The following is a 14,296-nucleotide window of genomic DNA, read 5'->3' on the forward strand; positions in this document are numbered from 1 at the left end:
GGAGACCCCCGCTGCGCCCGCCGCCAAATGTTCCCGCACCTTCATCACCTTCAGCGACGACGAGACCTTCGAGCGCGTCTTCCCCAGGGCCCCGCCCCCCAGGCTGCCCGTCAAGGAGGTCTGCCCCGTCACCCACAAGACGGCCGTCTACCGGGACCCCGTCACCGACATCCCTTACTCCAACATCCGCTCCTTCAAGATCATCCGCGAGGCTTACAAGAAGTACATCACCGCCCACGGACTGCCCAGCGCCGGCACCGCAGCTGCCCTGGCGGCTGGCTCCCCCATGGCCGACCCGGGCATCCGGCCCACGCGGCAGAAGATCATCATCAAGCAGAGCGTGCCGGCTCCCTGACGCTCTCCGTTTCCCCCACGGGTGGTTTTTGGCACTCGCGAGAAACCGAAATTGTGGAAGAGCGGCATTAACCCGTTTCTCGACTCGTTTGGGGGGCGGTTTTAGGCAATTTCCAACTAGTTCAGGAGGGGGGGAACGCAGCTGAACCCCACCCCAATCTCAATCTGTGGTAGAAGCAGGGCTCGAAATATTCCCTTTTGTTTCCAAGTTGTTCCTTTTGTTATCCAGCTGGTGGAAATGGCCCCTGAAGCACAGGGAGAGTTTTTGATCTGTTGCTAACAAACTGGACATGAGCCACGATAGCACAATTCTACATACTTCTGATTTTTTTCCTAAAAAATCCCATTCGGTTGTAGTTTCTCGGTTATTATTTATTTTCTGTCCTTTTCGTGTCCCTTCTCTGGGACTGACGTAGGGAGCAACTCCTTCACTCTGCTGGGAAATTCCGTCTCCCTCAAATCTTCACTGAAAAAGGGATTTTCTTGGAAGGAAGCTGGATCAAGGACCCCGGCTGGATATTCCTTTGCTAGTATCTCTTTTCTTTAAAAAAATAAAATAAAAATGATAAATACATAGCTTCACAGTAAGTCCTCCTTCTTATTTGTTTAGTTTTTATTAAGCATTTTAACCTTTAAAAACAGAAAAGGAAAAAAATACAGAGAAAACAACACACACATAACAATATAAAATAGTTTTACTATTCTTCTGTATTGGCTTACTTATTCAGCTTTTATAGTTCTGCATCGCCTTCCTATCGGTTTTAAACATCTGCAATAATGTAATAACAATTGTACTCTCAGTCCTGAGAAATGAAAAGGTAAAAGGAAAGAAAGGGAGGCAGGAAGGAAGAACAAAGGGAGGGAGGAGAGAAGGGAGGAAAACGGGAAGGGGAAAGGGAAGGAAAATTAGGAAAAAAGAGAGGAAGGAAGAACAGAAGGAGGGAGGAGAGAAGGTTGGAAAAAGGCCTAGGTGGCGCAGTGGTTAGGGTGCAGCACTGCAGGCCACTTCAGCTGACTGTTATCTGCAGTTCGGCTGTTCAAATCTCACCTGCTCAAGGTTGACTCAGCCTTCCATCCTTCCGAGGTGGGTAAAATGAGGACCCGGATTGTTTTTGGGGGCGACATGCTGACTCTGTAAGCCGCTTAGAGAGGGCTGAAAGCCCTACGAAGCGGTATATAAGTCTAACTGCTATTGCTATCTATCTATCTGTCTATCTATCTATCTATCTATCGGATTGTTGGGGGCGATATGCTGACTCTGTAAGCCGCTTAGAGAGGGCTGAAAGCCCTACGAAGTGGTATATAAGTCTAACTGCTATTGCTATTGCTAAAAGGGACGGGAGGGAAGAAGGAGAAAGGGAAAAGGGAAGGAAAAGTAGGAAGGGAAGGAAAGATGAAGGAAAGGAAAAGAAGGGAAAAGGGTGGGAAGAAAGGAAGGAAGGAAGAACAGAAAGGGAAGGAAAGAGAAAGTGAGAAAAAGGGACAGAGGGAAAAGGAGAAAGGGGAAGGAAGGAAAAGGAAGGAAGGAAGGAAGGAGAGGGGGAAGGAAGGAAGGGTCTCCCTCCCGGACCCGGCCGTTCCCCCCCTTGGCCACTGGAGGCCGGTGGGGCTCCGCAGGGCGCCTGCGGAGTGATTGATAAGCGAGCCTGCCAGGCGCTCCCTGCTCCGCTGCCCCCCCCCGCCCTTCTGCCAGGCTAAAATAAAAAAGCGCTGAGCTCACCCTCCCCTCGGCCGCCTCCCCATTGGACGCCCGCCGGGTGCTCAGCGCTGGGGGGGCGGCAGGGGCCAGGCAGAGCCCGCCGCTGACCAAGGTAAGCCTCCGGAGCCCTCCCGCCGCTTCCCACCGCACCTGGGCGCACCTGGGCAGGGCAGGGCGGGGGTGGTCCGGCTCCAGCAGGCTCGCTCCTGCCGGGGGTGGGGTGGGGGGTTTCCATCTCCCGGGTCCGCGGGGAGACCCGGAGCGTGACCCTCGCCCCGAGCCTCCTCCGGCTGCCAATTCAGCACCAAGGCTGCCTGGCAAGCCGGAGTAAACAATGCGGGCTTGGCATCGCTGCTACCTGGCCACACCCGTGATGGAGGGCATGGGGAGGGGGGCTACTCCAGGCCAGGAAGGGCCAAAGGGTTGGGGAACGGGGCGAGGGGAGGCGGCAGAGAGAAGGACTTCTGGAGCGGATGAGTTTTGCTTTGGAGAGCAAAAATTATCTGGTCCAGAGGGGAGTTTAGGTGAGGATGAGACCCCCGGAGAGAGGTGGGGATCAAAACAGGGGTCTGTAAAGAGATCTGCAATTCAGGGACAACGGTGCCTCTGAGCTTACAGCTGCTTTGCGCTCCAGGACACCAAGTGGCTTTCCTACAGAAGCCCCCCACCCCCCCAAGAGAAGAGAGTTTGCATTGAAAACGGTTAAAAGAGGAAGAAAGGGGAAAAAAGAACCACATTAGCAGACTAAAGAGAATAGTAATAAGATGGTTCTTGTGATGTAACGGGTTAAGAAATAAAGAAATGATAGTCCATTGCTAATTGTAGACAAGAAATCGAAATGTTGTAATATACTCTCTATGCTTAAATTGAATTAAGAGGACGTCTGCTCTTTATACCAATGGAGAAAACAAGAAAGGAAAATTGGGTGTGTAACTTTGAAGAGGCAACGGGAAATATTGTTTATGTATTAAGAAAAAAAAACAATAATCCTAAAGATGAAAAATAACGGGAGGGAATAATTTGGCAGAGAAGTGAAAATGAAGCTATGATGTGAAAAGGACTATGTAAATGAGAGGATGTATAAGACAACACTTCATTCCTATAATATGTATAATTTGTATTAAAAAAATAAAATAAAAAACCTTGAATGGGGAAGAAAAGAGAGTTTCTCTTGAGAATAGGCTAAAAGCATCCAAAGACAAATTCCCCAAAAAAATGGCACCAATAAAAATAAAACACCCCAAATCTGCTCCCCCAGAAATGTCCTTGAAATGTCCAGCATCCCTTATACTGGACAAATGCAGGGTTCCCCCACTCCAAGAGTTGGGGTGTGTGTGTGTGTGTGTGTGTGTTGTGTGTGCGCGCAAAATATTTTTGGCAACTTTCTTGAAGACGGAGCAAAGCAGAAGCCACAGATGGGAAGCGTCAGCGCAGGGATCCTGTCTGGTGATTCCCCCCCCCCCTCCCTTGCTAGAGAAAAAGGGGGATCCACTCCCACTGGCTTCTTGTAGGTCACCAGCGGCCAAGGCAGAAGTTCAACCCGCCAGCTCGAATTTCTACCTGCTGGCAGGGGGTGAAATGCGAAGAAAGTGGGGGGAGGGAAGGCCTGAACGGCGCATTTGCTAAACTCCTTTCTCCAATGGCAAATTTGCTCATTTCGTGGAGAGTTGGGTGGGTGGTGTTTTTTTCCTCCCCCCCCCTCTTAATTTATTCCCAAACGTTTTGCAGATTTCACTCCTTGGGATCCACTGAATATTGACCCCTTCGTTGCAATTAGGAATTGACTGATTTGCAACACACAAAGAGATGGTTTGCAACTTCACAATTTGGGGCAAAGAGTTGGGAAAGCCAGGTGAAAGTGCCTAAAAAGGTGGGGAGGGGGCTGCTCCAGCTGTGGTTCGGCCCCACCTGCCAGGGGCTATCGCCTCAAATCTGGCTACAGCACCCGGGAAAAACCCATCGCCCAGCTGAGACTTCTTCCTGACAGCTTAGATTTCCAACTCTGGCTAAAATCCCAGCAATGGTTGCTCAACATTTCTCAAGACGTAAAGGAGGCCTGGGGGGGGAACTGGATCCCTGGCAGTAGAGCTGGTGGGAGTAGAGCCAGCTGCCCCGTAGCTCACTCAACACCCTTCTCCTTCCTGCAGCTGGCCCACTCAAAAGGCCAAGACTTTCCAGCCAGCTCAAAAACTCTGGTGGGTGCTAAGTGTTTTTTTCCCCCGCACGGATTCCTTAGCCCAGATGCCCCAAACAATGAGGGAATTTCCGAAGGGAGGCATCAGAGGGATGAGGCAAGGTTCGCCCAGCTGTCCCCCAAATTCCAGGTGGCACAGTTGCGGAGATGAGGATGATAGAGCATAGATCATGAGGCAGGGAGTTCCGTGGACTAGAATAGTTCCCCCTCTTGCTCCGTGAGCTTGTCTGCAGCATGTTCCCCGTAAGGTGTAACTTTTGGCTGGGTTTTCTCGTAGGGGAGACCATCCGCCGACGTCCACCATGACGAACTTCGTACCGGCAAGAGCTGGAGAAATACCGAGATATCGATGAAGACAAACTCCTCAAGGAACTCTCCCCGGAGGAGCTGGACCAGCTCGATCTGGAGCTGCAGGAAATGGATCCAGAAGTGAGATTCAGGGTCTGCAGCGGGGTGGGGGGGTGGGGGGGAAAGGGACTCTGGATTTCATCCTTGAAACTCTCCAAATCTAACGGATCGGAGACGATCCTGGAGCCTCTTCGGTTGAGGGATTGGGAAGCTGGGCTGTCCTGCCCCCCAAAATGCCGCAATTGCGCCATCTCAGCTTTTGGGGAGAACCACAAAATTGTGGCTTGTTTACCATATTTTTTCGGAGTATAAGACGCACCAAGGTTTCGAAGAGGCAAATTTAAAAAAAGTTTTTCCACTCTGCAGACCTCCCAAAAATGGCCTGTTTTGGGTTGTTTTTTTTCCCAAAAAAAGGGGCATGAATAGCCTTTAGGAGGCTTGCAGAGTGCTCCTGGGGGCTGGGGACAAAACTGAGCAAAAAAACAGCTGGTTTTTCACTTATTTCTGCCCTCCCCAGCCCCCAGGAGCACTCTGCAAGGCTCCTAAAGGCTAGGAACAGCCATTTTGGTGATCCCCAGCCCCCAGGAGCACTCTGCAAGGCTCCTAAAGGCTAGGAACAGCCATTTTGGTGAAGGGGGCATGATTTTGGGAGGCCAAAAATGCTGTATAAGACGCACCCACATTTTCAGCCCCCTTTTTAGCAATAGCAATAGCAGTTAGACTTATATACCGCTTCATAGGGCTTTCAGCCCTCTCTAAGCGGTTTACAGAGTCAGCATATCACCCCCAACAACAATCCGGGTCCTCATTTCACCCACCTCGGAAGGATGGAAGGCTGAGTCAACCTTGAGCCGGTGAGATTAGAACCGCCGAACTGCAGATAACAGTCAGCTGAGGTGGCCTGCAGTACTGCACCCCTAACCACTGCGCCACCTCGGCTCTAGAAGGGGGGAAAAGGGTGCGTCTTATGCTCCGAAAGATACGGTAGTTTTTTACCCTCTGGTAAGATGGGAGATCAATACATTTTATCAATCAAATACAATTCATTCATTTTGGCACATTTTGATGGCTGCCTAAAAGATGGAACGATCCCAAAACCCATCATCCTGTCGTCCCCCCCCCAGGTGACCCTGCCCCTCCTTTTTAAGCACTGTTTAGGCTCCTGCACCAGGGGACACTGGTGTGGCCCCCCCACCCCTGCCCCGCTGCAGAGGTGCCCAATGTGGGGATTTTCACCGGGTGTGGAAGGAGGTTTTGCTATGGCCGTCCCTGGCACCCCGTTTTCTGCTCTGCCCTCCTTAGAACATGATGCTCCCAGCTGGGCTCCGGCAACGGGATCAGACCAAGAAAGACCCCACGGGGCCCCTGGACCGAGACGCCCTCATGCAGCACCTGGAGAAGCAGGCGATAGAAGCCAAAGAACGGGAGGACTTGGTGCCTTTCACAGGGGAGAAGAAAGGTAAGGACCCACGTTGCCCACTTGGGTACCACTCTCCATGCGGGGCAAGGCTTGGATGAAGCCTGGGCTCCCTCTTCCCCTCCCCAGGGGGTTTCGGGACCCAGAGGGGGGAGGGGGCAGAGAAAGCAAGGAGGGGATTTGCCAGCCGAAAAGGATTCTCTCCACGCCTCTATTAGGGGAGTCCATCCCTCCCTTGGAAAATAAACTAAGATATTCCTGGGGGGGAAAAAAACCTCTATCCTTTCCGCTCCTTCTGCTTCCTGTGGAGTCATTGCTTCCACCAATAAAGGAGAATATTTGAGGCTCCAGGTTGAAGTGGGGGCTCCTCTGTGCTTAATTGTTTTCTTGCGAGCGTTTCGTGACCCAGCAGGTAACGTCATCCGTGCTGGTGGGGTGAGATGCAAAATGCTCCTTCTAGCACCGATGATGGGTGCCTGCAAGAAAACCATCGAGCTCAGAGACCACCAGGGACCCCACAGTCCTCCTCCTCCTCTTCCTTCCCCCCCTCTCTTCTTCTTCCTCCTCTCCACAATCCCCCACTCCCTTCCAGCACTGATGATGTTATCTAGCTGGGTCATGAAACGTCTGCAAGAAAACCACCGAGCTCAGAGAGCACCAAGGATCTCCCTCATTTGAAAAGGAAAAAAAAACAGTTCCTAAACCAGATTCAAGCCGTTTTGCAACCTCTCTCTAACTGTCACCTTGATGCAAAAGTCACTGAAATATTAAATGTTTTTCCTCCCTGCTCTTGGGGGCTGAGAACGGACTTTTGTTTCAAAGCGATCGGACGGGCTCTGCGCTGGTGGCTCCCCATTTAAGCCAAAGGCACCTCTCCTTCCTTCCTTCCTTCCTTCCTTCCTTCCTTCCTTCCTTCCTTCCTTCCTTCCTTTCCTTCCTTCCTTCCTTCCTCCCCTCCCTCCCTCCAGAACTGAATCGCCCAACATCTGACTGCTATTAATAAATCTGGAACTTCGGTGTCCAAATTGCCGGCGGGAATGAAGGCCATTTCAGGGACGTTAGAGAGGGAGCCATTGCAGACAGAAGCACGCGGCTGGGCCTCCAACCGCTGGGAATCCCTGCAATGCTAATGTTCAATGGGGGGGGGGGCAGAAACTGAGGGGAGGGGAATAATTTTGCAGAGCTGATGGATGGGAAGGAAGGAAGGAATAAGGAGGGAGGGGGGAGGAAGGAAAGGATAGAGGGGTGGAAGAAGGAATGAATAGGGAGGGAAGGAGGGAGAAAGGAAAAAGAAGAGGGAGGGGGGAAGTAAAGATGGAAGGAAAGGATAGAAGAAGGAAGAGAGTAAAGAAGGAAGGAAAGGATAGAAGAAGGAAAGGACAGAAGAAGGAAGAGAGGAAGAAGGAGGGAGGGAAAGAAGGAAGGAAAGGATAGAGGGATGGAAGAAGGAAGAGAGGAAGGAGGAGGGAGGGAGGGAAAGAAGGAAGGAAGGAATAGGGAGAGGAGGAGAAACAAAAGAAGAGGGAGGGGGAAGTAAATAAGGAAGGAATAGGGAGGGAGGGGGAGGGAGGAAGGAAGGAAGGGAAGGGAAGGAGGTAAAGGAGGAAGGAATAAGGAGGGAGGGGGAGGGAGGAAGGGGGAGGGTGGGAAAGAATGAAGGAAGGAAAGGATAGAGGGAGGGAAGAAGGAAGGAATAGGGAGGGAGGAGGAGAAGAAAGGAAGGAAAGGGGAGGGAGGTAAAGGAGGAAGGAAAGGGGAGGGAGGGAAGGGGGAGAAAGGAGGTAAAGGAGGAAGGAAGGGGGAGGGAAAGAAGGAAGGAAAGGATAGATGGATGGAAGAAGGAAGAGAGGAAGAAGGAGGGAGGGAAAGAAGGAAGGAAAGGATAGAGGGAGGGAGGGAAGAAGGAAGGGATTTTGAGAGCCGAAGTTGCTCATAAAGGAGGCTGCCTGTTGCAACCCCGCGTGAGTCCCCCTCCGCACCCCCTCCGGCTTCAAAATTCCTTTGCCTCCTCCTCTTCCTCCTCCTTTCTCTCCCTCCCCAGGGAAGCCCTTCGTCCCAAAAGTTGCCAAGAAAGAAGTCATCAAAGAGGAGGACGTCATCCTGGAGCCGGAGCTGGAAGAAGCTTTGGCCAACGCCACCGACGCCGAGATGTGCGATATCGCAGGTGAGGAGGAGCCCACGGGGCGAGCTGCCTCCAAGGACCCCCGTGGAGCCTCCCTATCCAGGGGCAGTTTGGCTGGGAATCGCCCTCTGCTGCCGCTGTTGCAGGCGAGGGCCCAGCCCCCCCTTGGGTCAATGGCACAGGGGGGAAAAGCTTTGACTTTTGGGGTGCAAATCCTGCAGAGGACCCATCCCTCCGCACGGGGCAGAGGAGGGGCCCAGCCAGTGGCAGGGAAATGGGGAGGGGGGGGAATGGGTCAGCGGCCCTTCCCTGCATCCAGTCATTCCCGCGACAGGTGGAAGCCGAATAGGGCAGCAGGAGTTTCTCCTTTTAGCCCCTGCCCGGCGCTCTGCCAGCTTCCCCCCCACCTCTCACTTGCTCAACTTTACAAACTGAGCCCAGCCAGGAAATAACTTGGTTTTTTTTTTGCAGCAAACCTGGTTATTATTATTATTTTTTCTCTTTGAACCCGGAATCCTTCCGTTTTCCTTTGCAGCCATCCTGGGCATGTACACCCTGATGAGTAACAAGCAATATTACGAAGCCATCTGCAGCGGCAACATCACCAGCACGGAAGGCATCAACAGTGAGTGGGCAGGGCAAGAGAAAAAAAAACAGCTTTAAGAGAGGCGTGTCCCATTCCACGTCAAGTTTCTAGTCCTCAGGACAAGCCACGCCTTCCCCTGCCTCAGCTGCAGGGTGTGGGTGTGTGAAAGGACCAGAGGAGACACTTTCCAGCTGGTGGAAAATTAAGGTTTTTCCTACTGTGTTGTTCCAGGGCGCATATAAAACAAGTTTGGGCAGGTAGAGATGATAATTTGGTTCCCTGCCAAAGAGACCACCCATTTCTCTTGATTCAGGAGATCCCCCCCTACCCAATTTGACTGAATAGATGCCCCCTACCCAATTTGATTAGATGCCCCCTACCCAATTTGACTGAATAGATGCCCCCTACCCAATTTGATTGAATAGATGCCCCCTACCCAATTTGATTGAATAGATGCCCCCTACCCAATTTGACTGAATAGATGCCCCCTACCCAATTTGATTGAATAGATGCCCCCTACCCAATTTGATTGAATAGATGCCCCCTACCCAATTTGACTGAATAGATGCCCCCTACCCAATTTGACTGAATAGATGCCCCCTACCCAATTTGACTGAATAGATGCCCCCTACCCAATTTGACTAAATAGATGCCTCCTACCCAATTTGACTGAATAGATGCCCCCTACCCAATTTGATTAAATAGATGCCCCCTACCCAATTTGATTAAATAGATGCCCCCTACCCAATTTGACTGAATAGATGCCCCCTACCCAAATTGACTGAATACATGCCCCCTACCCAAATTGACTGAATACATGCCCCCTACCCAATTTACCAGCCCGGAACCCTTCCCACATCCAGCCTGGGGACATTCGCTTGGCTAAACACTGTCTCGTCCACTACAGAGCTCATCGTCCCCTGCCTCCCACCCACCCCTCAAAAGGGAAACCCCCCCCGAGGGGCTGGGGGGCGGAGGAGGAGGGTGGTCTTCAGGCCAGGAGCCTCTGGGGGCTTCCCTCTCGCCTCTCAGCCAAGGAGCAAGATTTGAGGGTGGCCCCGAGATGTGGGAGGAGGAGGGTCAGCCGGCCCTCTTTCTCCCCCCCCACCCCCCCACAATCCTCTTCTGCTCAGGTGTGGTCCAGCCAGACAAATACAAGCCGGTTCCCGACGAGCCCCCCAACCCCACGAATGCGGAAGAGACCCTGGCCAAAGTCCGAAGCAACGACCGGAATTTGGAAGAGGTGAACCTGAATAACATCCAGGTCAGTGCAAGACCCCCAAGTTCACCCCGTGACTTAATGTACTCACACACTGACCACCGTGGCTTCACTCAGCGGGTATCAGGTCATTATTCGGACGCTTGGCACTGCCTCGCCTTTACGACCGGTGTCACGGGAGCATGATTTATGCCCTCCCCCTTTTTTTGGGCCCATTGGGAAGCTGGATTCCCTTAACGCCCATTGTAAAAAGGGCCGTAAGTCAGATTCCAATGGTGGCCGCCATGACTTCTGTCGCTGGAGGTCGTAAGTCGAATGCAGGAAAGCAGGAGCCCCTATTGCGAACGCAGAGATTGTCGCTCACACCTGAGCCGAGGTGGCGCAGTGGTTAAATGCAGCACTGCAGGCTACTTCAGCTGGCTGCTAGTTCTGCAGTTCGGCGGTTCAAATCTCACCGGCTCAGGGTTGACTCAGCCTTCCATCCTTCCGAGGTGGGTAAAATGAGGACCCAGATTGTCGTTGGGGGCGATATGCTGGCTCTGTAAACCGCTTAGAGAGGGCTGAAAGCCCTATGAAGCGGTATATAAGTCTAACTGCTATTGCTACACCTTCGCCAGTGGCTGAGTATCTGGGAAGGAAGGCGTGGTGTAAAAGGAAAGGCAGATGAGGAGGGGGGGAAAAGGGGGGGAATGACCACCCAAGGGGTCACCTCTACAAAAACAGCCCCCCCCTTTTCTCTCGCGCAGGACATTCCCATCCAGACCCTGAAGGAGATCTGCGAAGCCATGAAATCCAACACTCAGGTGAAGAAGCTGAGTTTAGTGGCCACCAGGAGCAACGACCCAGTGGCGCACGTAAGCCCCCCCCCAGACCCTCACCCAGAAGGCCCTGGAGCCTGGCTGCCCTTGGGGTCCGATCCCCACCCCCCAATGACGCTCTCTCCTACCCACTTTTTCTACCCAGGCGGTGGCCGAGATGCTCAAGGAGAACAAATCCCTCCAGAGCCTCAACATCGAGTCCAACTTCATCACCAGCGCGGGGATGATGGAGGTCATCAAAGCGATGAAGGGAAACAACACCTTGGCCGAACTCAAGGTGGATAACCAGGTGAGCGGCCCTCAACTTTAAGCTGGGTGGACTCTCAACTCCCAGAATTCCCCAGCCAGCTGTGCTGGCTGGGGAATTCTGGGAGTTGAAGTCCACCCAGTTTAAAGTTGACATGGTTAAGAACGCCTGATGCCATCTTTGGAATCCTGCACTCCCCCCCAACTGGGAATTGGGGCATTTTTAGATGCCAAGTTTCTGCCTGGCGTTACATCCCCCCTCCCCTCCTTGCAGCGGCAGCGGCTGGGCGACTCGGTGGAGATGGAGATGGCCGCCATGCTGGAGAACTGCACCTCCCTCACCCGGTTTGGGTACCACTTCACGCAGCAGGGGCCCAGGGCCCGAGCCTCCATCGCCATCACCAGGAACAACGAGCTGAGTAGGTCGGCCGGGAGTGTGGGAAGAGAGGAAGAGGAATGGAGGGAAGGGAAGAATGAGGAAGGGAAGGAGGAAGGAGAGAGAAGGAGCAATGGAGTGCAAGAAAGGGGAAGGAAGGAAAAGATAGACAAGGAAGGAAGGAGAGGGAAGGGGATAGAAGAAAGGGAAGAATGAGGAAGGGAAAGGAAGGAGGAAGGAGAGAGAAGGAGCAATGGAGTCCAGGAAAGAGGAAGGAAGGAAGGAAGGAAGGAAGGAAGGAAGGAAGGAGGAAAGGGAAGGAAGAGGGATGGAAGGAAGGGAAAAATGAGGCAGGAAAGGAAAGGAGGAAGGAAGGGGAGAGAAGGAGCAATGGCGTCCAAGAAAGAGGAAAGAAGGAAGGAAGACAAGAAAGGAAGGAGAGGGAAAGGGAAGGAAGAAGGATGGAAGGAAGGGAAAAATGAGGAAGGAAAGGAGGAAGGAGAGAGGAGCAATGGAGTGCAAGAAAGAGGAAGGAAGGAAGGAAGGAAGGAAGGAAGGAAGGAAAGAAGACAAGAAAGGAAGGAGAGGGAAGGAAGAAGGATGGAAGGAAGGGAAAATGAGGAAGGAAAGGAAAGGAGGAAGGAAGGAAAGAGAAGGAACAATGGAGTCCAAGAAAGGGGAAGGAAGGAAAGAAGGAAGGAAGGAAAGAAGGAAGGGAAAGGAAGAAAGGAAGGAAAAGATAGATAAGGAAGGAGACGGAAGGGGATAGAAGAAAGGGAAGAAGGAAGGAGAGAGAAGGACAATGGAGTGCAAGAAAGAGGAAGGAAGGAAGGAAAGAAAAGATAGACAAGGAAGAAGGAGAGGGAAAGGGAAGGAAGAGGGATGGAAGAAAGGGAAGGAGGAAATGGATGAAGAAGGGAAGGAGGAAGCAAGTTGAGAAGGAGCAATGGGATGCAAGGAAGGAAGGAAGGAGGGAGGGAGGGATGGGCTGGATCAATCTTCCTTTTCATCTGTTTTTTCCCCCTTTTGCAGGACGCCAGCAGAAGAAGACATAAACGGGGGGGCCCCATCCGTCCCCCCCGGAAGCGGCTTTCCCGCCTCAGGCATCTCCCCATTGCTCCGTCTCCAAATCAGCCCGAGGGGAATTCTGGGGCTCAGGTGCCCAACTCAGGTGTTCTTCCCTCCCTGCCCCTCCGAGGACCCCCCCACCCCCGTCTTTCAAATACCTCTGTAAATAAAGAGATCGGAACAATCCTCCCCCCAGGGGGCCAAGAGTCTTTCTTCCCCCCTGACGGCCTTTGTCTCCTCCCCAAAACGGAAGCAGATTATTTTTTGAAACGGTACAGCCGGTCCTCGACTTACGTCCAAAATGTAACCTCATATGGTCACTAAGTGAATTGTCATAATTCAAGCACGACCTGTACTTGGTAGGCAGGAATTTGGATCGTAGACTTGGGGGGCCCCTGGTGGCGTCTTTTCCTTAAATAAAGGGGGCTGGGATATTGTTGGGGGGGGGGAGAGTTGGAGGGAGGGGGAGCATGCCCCCTCCCTGCGCTGGGTTGGAAAAAGTCAGCAGCCTCTGAGCACGCACAGAGTGGCTTTCCAGAAGGGGAGCTAACCGAATCTGCAAGAGGCAGCCAGATCTCCCTCTCCCTCCTCCACCCTTCCTCCCCCCCCTCCTAAGATAGACTGCCTCTCTCTGGGGAAGCTCCGTTAATTGCACCCCGGTCCCCTCTCCTTTTAAGCCCCTGGGGTATTTCCTCTGTTCCCCAAATCTGCAGACCAGTTAAAAGTTTTCTTTTAGCCACCACTCCCATAAGCCACAGCGCCACAAGGCCAGGGTGTGCAGAATCTCTCCAAAATGTGCCCCCTAAAATCAGCCAACGGGACAATTCGAACCTAAAATTTGGACCCAGGGAGGTCATGGGGATGTTGTGTCTGCTCAGGACGGTGGGTTTTGTTTTTTCGACCGATGAGGACTAGCCCCTTGCTTTGTCCTCCTCCGTTCCTTTCCCAGAGAAAAAGGGGATTATTGAACATTCAAGCACTGTGGGGAGGGGGGGGAAGGATGGAGAGACCCTGAGCAGCCCTCGAGGCAAATTGGTTTTCCTCTGGGCCCACTTGGCTTCCGCCGTCCCAGCTTGAAACCAGAGACGGTCTAAGGCCGGCTGCCGTCCAAAGAAGTTGACACGGGGGAAGAGTTATCCCAAGCAGGTGTTGCTGGGCGCAGGCCCCCCCCGCCCGTCCTTGAGACACGGCAGGCGAAATGGGAGAAGCAGAGGGTCAGGTTGCAGGGATCCTGGAATGGCCGCCTAAGGAGGAGGAGGAGGAGGAGACCCCGGTCTCTGAAATTCCCAAGGACGGTGCAAATCCTCGCCTGCAGGGAGCATGCAAGAAAACGACTTTTGCAACGGAGAGAAACACAGCTGCATTTTTAAAACTGCTCTATCCACAAGCATAGAGGCCACCAGCAGAAAACATTTAACGGGGATTCGAACTAGCAGAGAGTCTCCAAATTTTCTCAGAGCTAAAACCTCTCGGACAGCGAATCTAAATGAGTCCCTTTTTTTCAGTTTCCAAAATAAGAGAATCAGATTCCCCGTCTTCGCCGCGTCAATCAGAAAAACACAACGGTTCCTGGGGGGAGAAGCCCAGCTGTTTATCCGTCCGGCTGTTCCCCTAAATTCCGCTTTTATTTACTTTATAAAGATGTCCTTTTTTAAAGGGGGCTTTTTTCTCTCTCTCCAGCCGCCGCCTCGCTCAGAAACGGCTTGGGAAATTTTCCAACGGACTTAAAAAGTTGTCGGAGAAGCCGAAAGAGAAATAAACGCCAAAAACCGAAACTCCCAAACGCCAAAAGTGGCAAAAGGATGGCGCTTTCAACGCCCGAAAGTCAGCAGCGTCCAGCCAAAAGTCC

At 52.5% G+C, this 14,296-nt stretch overlaps 1 protein-coding gene across 1 annotated transcript; it reads left to right on the plus strand.

Annotated features, from left to right (window-relative positions):
* Window positions 1–4,553: 4,553 nt before the first annotated feature.
* Window positions 4,554–12,633, plus strand: TMOD4 (tropomodulin 4; the record flags this gene model as incomplete). The annotated part of the gene is made up of 9 exons (XM_087705006.1): window positions 4,554–4,676; window positions 5,898–6,054; window positions 8,054–8,176; window positions 8,670–8,759; window positions 9,854–9,984; window positions 10,686–10,793; window positions 10,903–11,046; window positions 11,278–11,422; window positions 12,412–12,633. Coding segments are annotated over 9 exons (1,044 nt in total), but the record flags the coding sequence as incomplete, so codon positions are not given.
* Between the last annotated feature and the right edge of the window lie 1,663 nt (window positions 12,634–14,296).

Source organism: Thamnophis sirtalis, unplaced genomic scaffold (genome assembly GCF_051295495.1).
Source record: "Thamnophis sirtalis isolate CommonGarterSnake01/CBP01778 unplaced genomic scaffold, rThaSir2_p1.2 scaffold_2, whole genome shotgun sequence".
NCBI lineage: Eukaryota > Metazoa > Chordata > Lepidosauria > Squamata > Natricidae > Thamnophis > Thamnophis sirtalis.